General features: G+C 36.8%; 1 protein-coding gene across 1 annotated transcript in view; it reads left to right on the top strand.

Moving 5' to 3' along the window:
• Window positions 1–5,784, top strand: part of trmt61a (tRNA methyltransferase 61A) — a 38,436-nt gene extending 32,652 nt beyond the window's left edge. Inside the window, exons 3-4 of the mRNA XM_072568586.1 lie at window positions 830–1,096; window positions 5,129–5,784. Of these exons, the coding sequence (XP_072424687.1) occupies window positions 830–1,096; window positions 5,129–5,451 (590 nt within the window). The 3' untranslated portion in view covers window positions 5,452–5,784. The remainder of the gene's footprint in view (window positions 1–829; window positions 1,097–5,128) is intronic.
• Window positions 5,785–7,606: the final 1,822 nt, after the last annotated feature.

The following is a 7,606-nucleotide window of genomic DNA, read 5'->3' on the forward strand; positions in this document are numbered from 1 at the left end:
AACATTAATATATGAATGAGATGGTAAAAGCGAAGATAGTGAAAGCTCCTGTCCAAGTAAAATATTGAGAAGATTGAATAAATGTTGGAAGAGGTAGACAAATGAATCATAGGTGCAGAACTAAAATTAGAACTAAATTGCTGAAAACCCAGTGAAAATGATAATTTCATACAAAGGAGAGTCCGCTATCACGTACAGAAACACCTTTCCCAGTCCAATTCTAAGCATCTGTATCCAATATGTTCACTTTTTACTTCTGCTGAGTTCAATACTTATCTGCGAATTTTCCTGTAAATAAACTAGGTTCAATCTGAAGGTACTGACATTAATGTTCAGATCAGAGTGGCATTTTTGTTTTTCTGAGCATTCTTGAAACTTATTTTGAGTTCAATTAGTTGCTGACTAATTTTTGCTACCCACATCTAATTGACTGGCAAAAGCACTGATTTAGGTATGCCCAGTTTAAGATGTTTAAACCCAACAATTGATTCCTTTTATTGATACAGGTGCAACTTATGCACTGAGAAACAGTCTTTCACCATGCCAGGCAAGTTGCATGTTCAAATATGTTATTAAAATGCAGTAGAGAAGCATATCCAGAAGCCATTTTATCCATAACATCATGAATTATTTTTATATACCTAGTCATATTGTGAAGACTTGACCCTACCTGAGGTGGGGGATGGGAACATGCCCATGACCTGTCCCTTTCATCACTAGCTTTTCCTTTGCATTGCTAGGAGTTTATTTTTCAATTCTGCAAAGTATTTTTGTTACGTGGTGTAGTTTTCTTTTAGAAATAGGACCATTCTTTTTCATTATGTTGCAGGTACAGGAAGTGGTTCTCTTTCTCATGCTATTATTCGGACCATCGCACCAACAGGACAGCTATACACTGTTGAGTTTCACAAACAACGAGCAGAAAAAGCTGAAGAGGAATTTTGTGATCATAAAATAGATCATTTGGTCACAGTGAAAAACCAAGATGTTTGTAAGGAAGGTTTTGGAGTTGTCAACATTGCAGATGCTGTATTTCTGGACATCCCATCACCTTGGGAAGCTGTAAAATATGCAAATTCTGCTCTGAAAACTGAAGGTAGGAGAACAGGGAATCAAATAATCATACAAATCTATTACTATTTAACAATTCAAATGTAGTTTTTTCCTTAATTTCCAAAATGTTTGTTTCCACTTCATTTAAATGCATTTAAATATTTATTTAAAATACATAGGTCAGGCACACATTTAATATTCAATACCATGGGTAACCTATAAATATGTCAATTGAATACCTTTCTCCTGATGGTCAGCTGTTTGTCAAGGAGGTTCCTTGTGGCTGATGAAAAGGATCCAGAAAATTAACCAGGTATTCAAATGGTTTTGCTGATGGGTCCAAAATCCATTCCAGATGTTTTTTTCTCCCTCTTATCCTATAATATTTGTTTATAATATCAGTTTATAATATTTGTTGTTTCTTGCTGTCATGCACATTCTCCGTTTCTTTGAGATGGTGGAGGTGGCAATGTCACTGGGCCAGTCATAAGGAGGTTTGCACTGAGTTCACATCCTATCATGGCAATTCAATGAATAGATCATGAGTTCAAATCTAATGTCAGTAATGTTAACCATGAAAATAAAAAAAACATTCTATTCATTCATTACTTTTTAGAGAGGGAAGTCCTGACCCAGTCTGGCCTAAGTGTGGTACCAGGCCCACAGCAATGAGGTTGATTCTTAACTCCCCTTCTGAAATGGCAAAGCAAGGCTAATCACTTCAGGGCCAAATAGGGACATGCCACAAGTGCTGGCCTTGCCAGCAGCACTTATGTCCTGCAGCACTTATAACATTAAGAAGCAGCAGGATGGAACAGTTAGACACTCCAACAGCTTTGCATGTTCATTGGCATTTTGAGTAGTAAAATAGGTTCTACTGAGTGAGTTTGTTTCAACTTCTGAAACATTACTGTGCTTCTGTAGAAGAGCTAAATTCAAAATGGTGTCAGAATACAAATGTGCACTGCCACTGTGTTAAATGGGACAGACTTCAAACAGATCTAGCAGCTCCGAAGTGGATATTCATGAGACACTGGGCTATTACCAACAGTGCAATTGTATTGAACCATACTCTTTAAAAGGAACCCATCAAAATTAACATCAGCAAAATAACTGTAATGAAGAAAGCAATTACATTAATGAGTGACATCCCGCAGAATTCACTGGCCTTCATTAAGCCAGGAAATCAAGAAACTTGACATGAACCAGGACAAAGCAGCCCACTTGATTGGCACCACATCCTCAAATTTACTTTTCAACCTTGATATAAAAAGGAATAATTCTCTCTAGTCTTTATCAACCACTGAATGCAAGCAGTCCATTTGCCTTGATTTGAATAGTTTTTGGTTTGAATGCCCTTGTCCCTTCTTTTTAATACTGTATTTATTTTTTCTTTTAAATCGTGAATACCTTTTGAGTTCCTCCTGGAGGTTGTTTGACCCTCCCAATCATTTTTCTAATATTTGTGGACAATCATTTGGCGGTTTACATGGTATGTCCAGGTAAGTGATTCAGGACGACTTAGTATTTATCAAGTTAAGTTTTCCACCTATTAACTGTAAACTTGTAGAATATTTAGATCCTGATTTCAAGTCCTCAGAGTTTTTGGGGATTGGTGGATGTTCAAGGTACTGGTTTCCTACAGTTTTCTTTCAAACCTGAAAAGTGAGGTAAAACTTTTGGTGGCTGAATTCAGTGTGAACTTAGTCTGAATGCCATTTCCTATGTTTCCTTTCTCCTATATATTTTATAATCAACCTGTGCTAGAAATAGTTAAAAGTTATTTGAATCTGGCCTAATCGGTGCTACAATTACTAGATACAGTACATCAAAGAAATTGTATCATTTAAAAATAGAATTCTGCATTGGTTGTAAATATCTGCCATTTGATAGAGCCTGTAATTTCCAGAATTGCCAGAACAGATTCTTTGATTATAGTCAGTGGGTTGAAGTACACTTGCTATTTTCAAATGTAATTTAGGGTGATTATAATGCAGTCTTTACTCAAGCAACTGATGACAGCAGGCAAATCTTATCTAAAGTCATTGTTGCTGTTAAATTCTGTTGAGCTGAACAAAATATGATTTTGGAATATTTGCCCTGCAGCAACACTGTTTGTTTCCAAAAGGAATAACTATTTTAACTTGCCAAAATGCCAACATTTTGCTACAATTTTCCTGCTTACTGATAGTCAAGTTTAGTAAAATTACACTACTTTTGAATAAGTAATCCAAATGGGACATGTGTCTCTAGCTGAGGATTTTGTTTTACTGTCCTATATGATGATCCTTCATCTCATTTAGGATTGACTTTATAAGTAATCTCTCATATCAGTCCTCAAGGAATGACTTTGAACTCAGACAGACAAAACAAAATGTTTATTAAAGGACATAGAACTTTGAGAGTATTTCCTCCAATTAGCACCTTTTCTTTCTCAATACTGCTGCTTTAAAATATAAAATGTTAAATTTATTTAGTAGAAAGCATTAAATAAATATGCATTTCACTTAAAATGTTAACAGCCTGGGCAAAAATGTTATTTTAATTATGTTGTTGGATTGCTATATATAATGTATAACCTACATGGAAAACATAATGAGGAATTGGGCGGCACAGTGGCTCAGTGGTTACAGCGCCAGGGTCCCAGGTTCATTTTCCGGCCTTGGGCGACTGTCTGTCTGTGTGGAGTTTGCACATTCTCCCTGTGTCTGCGTGGGTTTCTTCCGGGTGCTCCGGTTTCCTCCCACATTCCAAAGATGTGCAGGCTGGGTAAATTGGCCATGCTAAATTGTCCATAGTATTAGGTGTATTAGTCAGAGGGGGGTGGTTACTCTTCGGAGAGTCATTGTGGACTTGTTGGGCTGAAGGGCCTGTTTCCACACTGTAGGGAATCTAAATACAAATGCAAAGAGGAATACGGAGTTGCTCAAACAAGATTACAGATTGTTTTTAGGATTTACAGTAAAATCAGTGTGTAGGAGGAGAAATATCCCAAAGGACACGCTGATTGAGTAATACTTTCAGATTATGTCTGAATATTTTGTATTTTGCATTTTTGAAGTGGCATTTTTTTTTTGAAAGATTAGATTAGCTTCCCTACAGTATGGAACCAGGCCATTCGGCCTAACAAGTCCACACTGACCCTCCAAAGAGTAACCCACCCAGACCCATTCCCTACATTTACCCCTGACTAACACACCTAACACTATGGGCAATTTAGCATAGCCAGTTCACCTAACTTGCACATCTTTGGACTGTGAGAGGAAACCCACGCAGACATTGGGAGAACATGCAAACTCCACACAGACAGTTGTCCGAGGCTGGAATCGAACCCAGGTCCCTGGCACTGTGAGGCAGCAATACTAACCACTGAGCCACCATGTCATCCCTCTTGGGCAAGTTTCTGTTTTTGCATTTGAGGAAGGTAAGCTGTCTCATTGTCCTTTTCAGTAGGACTTTGATTCAGCTCACTGTGAAAATAGTATTGACTGTGGGGGTGTAATATGCCAATACATTTTATTTTGGAGTGCAGTATGCCATGCAATCCTAATTGACAGTGAATGGATTTTAAAGTCAATTCTGATCTTTTCCATTACTCCTGTTCAGGTCCCATCATATGACTGTGTTCAAAATATGTTACAGGCCACCATCAAATTTACAAAACAGTTTGAATTTTTCCAAGATTAATTTGCACTCTTGATTTTTTAATTCATTCCACTACCCTAGAGTGTCAGAGGCTAAGGGGACTCTCTGACTGTACATCAGGTTGTCACCTGTACAAGAGGAGAGGACCTTGAGAGTGAGAGGAATAAAAGAGTTATGATCGTGGTCATGTAGAATTAAACATAATGATTGTAGTCAGTCAATATGAACTAAAGGTGAAGGTGCTGAAAAGATGAGAATGCAATGGGTGCTTTAAACCTGGAGGAAAAGACAAATGAGAAATGAATGAACGAAAGGAAGAAAAACAACACAAATGCTTTAAAACTAAAATAGAAAGGAAGAATGCATTAATTTTGTAGCGATGGATATGTGCAAAGTTTTAACTCTTATTCTTTAAATATTTTTAATTCAGGTGGAAGGATCTGTTCTTTCTCTCCCTGTATTGAGCAAGTACAGCGCACCTGCCTAGCAATGACTGAGCAAGGCTTCATGGATATTCATACTTTTGAAATTCTTCTCCGTGTATATGATGTCAGGACTGTGAGTCTGCAGCTCCCTGACCTTGGTGTGGGAGACACAAATAACCAAGACACACTGGCTGGCAAGAACCAATCAAAGGAAGACAGCTGGAGTGATTTACAACCAGGAACTACCCAGTTTAAAAGTGGTGCACCTCTGAGAGAGATGGCAGGTCATACAGGATATTTGACCTTTGCTACAAAATATCTTTCATAAGCATCAAGTAATGCTATTTTGAACATTTTATTTTCTTCCAAAAAAGCTTGAACCTGGAATCCAATTCCACAGGGATTTGCATTTATCAAGAGCTGTTCCAATCAGCATTGGCAAACTCTTAACCTTTTATTTTGTTTTTGCAAAAACTGTCAGAGAAACAGCAATGAATTGAATGTAAAATCAGAACATGGGCTGTAAATGGTATGAACCAGTGGGCTCTAAACCACTTATAAATTCCATGTGGGCAAGCTGCGCTGGCCTCCTTTCATCTGTCTTTGATTTCTTGATTTTTTTATTTAACTAATTTTCTAATAAACATTTTATAAGCAAGGATATTAAGTGACTTTTCTTTACATACTGGTATGATCTGATACTGGGACTGAAGCCATGTGCACTCATAACATTTAAAATTGAAGTAGAATTTATTGGAGATTGAATTTGGTGATGGACACATATGGTGGTGTTTATACTCGTCTATAAACAATGTGCAATACTGTAATAGCTTTGTGAAAACCCTCAAACTTTCCATTTGTGTTGCAAGACCACATGATAGTGTTTGGAAATATTGACAGCTAGTAAATTCATTTAAGTTTATTCATGGCATATTTGAGTTAAGTGTTGCAAGGCAGTAAAGTTTTCCAGACGAGGACGATGAATTGGTCCATGTAACCAAACTTCATTTCATAACTCCATTTCGTAACATGTTTGAATGACTGGAGTTCTGGTCTCATATCCAGAAGACCTTCTGGGTAGCAGGTCTTATTTTGAAAAATATTCCTTGACGCATGAGCAATGTACTGAAAGAAACCAGCTGATCTATCAGGTTTGCCCCATTCACAATATCCCAAAGTACTCTTTAGGCAAAAGAATTACCTTCTTAACATAGCAATTATTATAATACAGAAACATGCCAGACAAATATCCCAAAACCAGTGATAATTTCAATTAACAGGATCATCAGTTGTTAGCTATGATGGAGGATAAATATTAGCTAGATACCTGGAGAACTCCTTTCTCTTCTCAGGTGTCTGACATCCACCTGTGAGTTGACAGGGCTAAAATTTAATGTCTCATCAGAAATGTGGCACTTTCAAAAGTGAAACATTTCATTGGTAATGCAGTGAACTTTCAGACTAACTTGTGATTTTGAGTCTTTGAAGTTGAACTTAAACCTGTCTCTAAAGATGGGAGTGCTGTCACTAAGCCAAAGCTGGCAATGTACTTGATGCTTAATCCAAGGGTTAGAACAATCCAAACAATTCAAGATATTGTAGATTTAAGTTCAATACTTGAGGCTGAAAAAGTTAATCTGCTAAAATCATAATGTAACATTTTAAAGGTGAAATTCCTAAAGCTAAATGCATTTTGTAATCTTTGCCTAATCTTTAATATTTTGGGACTACTTAAAGAAAATTGTATGAAATTTTAAAGCAATACAATATCCTTCACAACCCAAAGTGCTTCAAGATGCTACATTGTTTGTAAATCACTGTTGTAAATTGGAAATGTAACAGCCAATTTGCACACAGCAAGCTGTAACAAACTGAAGTAAGAAAATGACCAGATAATCTTGTTATTTGATGGGTAAATTTTTGCTAGAACAACAGAGATAATTTCCCTGCAAATGTTATGGAATTCTTTAGATCCATCCAAATAAACAAATGGTGCCGAAATGTTAAAGGCTTATAGGAAAGACAGAACTTCTAAGTGTGTAGCACACACTCACTATTGTGCTGGTGTGTTGGCCTACATTTTGTGCCTGAAAGTGTTAGCAACTGAGCTGTCACTAAAATATTAATTAGAAAATGTCACATTGCTGCCATGAATCAAATACAGAAATTGTTTCATGAACTTGAGACACTGGGAAATGTTGACCCTTCAAGAAAAATACGGATGTTCCTCGATTATCCAGCCTCCGATTATCCAAATTTCGGATTATCCGGCAAGATCTCAAGGTTCCGATGCTCGGCTAAACTGTTGTCCCGAATTCGATTTAATTGAACGAAATACCAAACGAATTGAGGTTCCTTTGTAGATCAATTTTTTTCAATGTAACTACAGACTGCTGAGAAATACCTCTTTAAAAATTGGAATTTCAATAACTTTAAAGTGCTTATGTTGCCCCAAGATAAACCTAAGTACATTATGTTAATTC

Source organism: Chiloscyllium punctatum, chromosome 4 (genome assembly GCF_047496795.1).
Source record: "Chiloscyllium punctatum isolate Juve2018m chromosome 4, sChiPun1.3, whole genome shotgun sequence".
NCBI classification, from domain to species: Eukaryota; Metazoa; Chordata; class Chondrichthyes; order Orectolobiformes; family Hemiscylliidae; genus Chiloscyllium; species Chiloscyllium punctatum.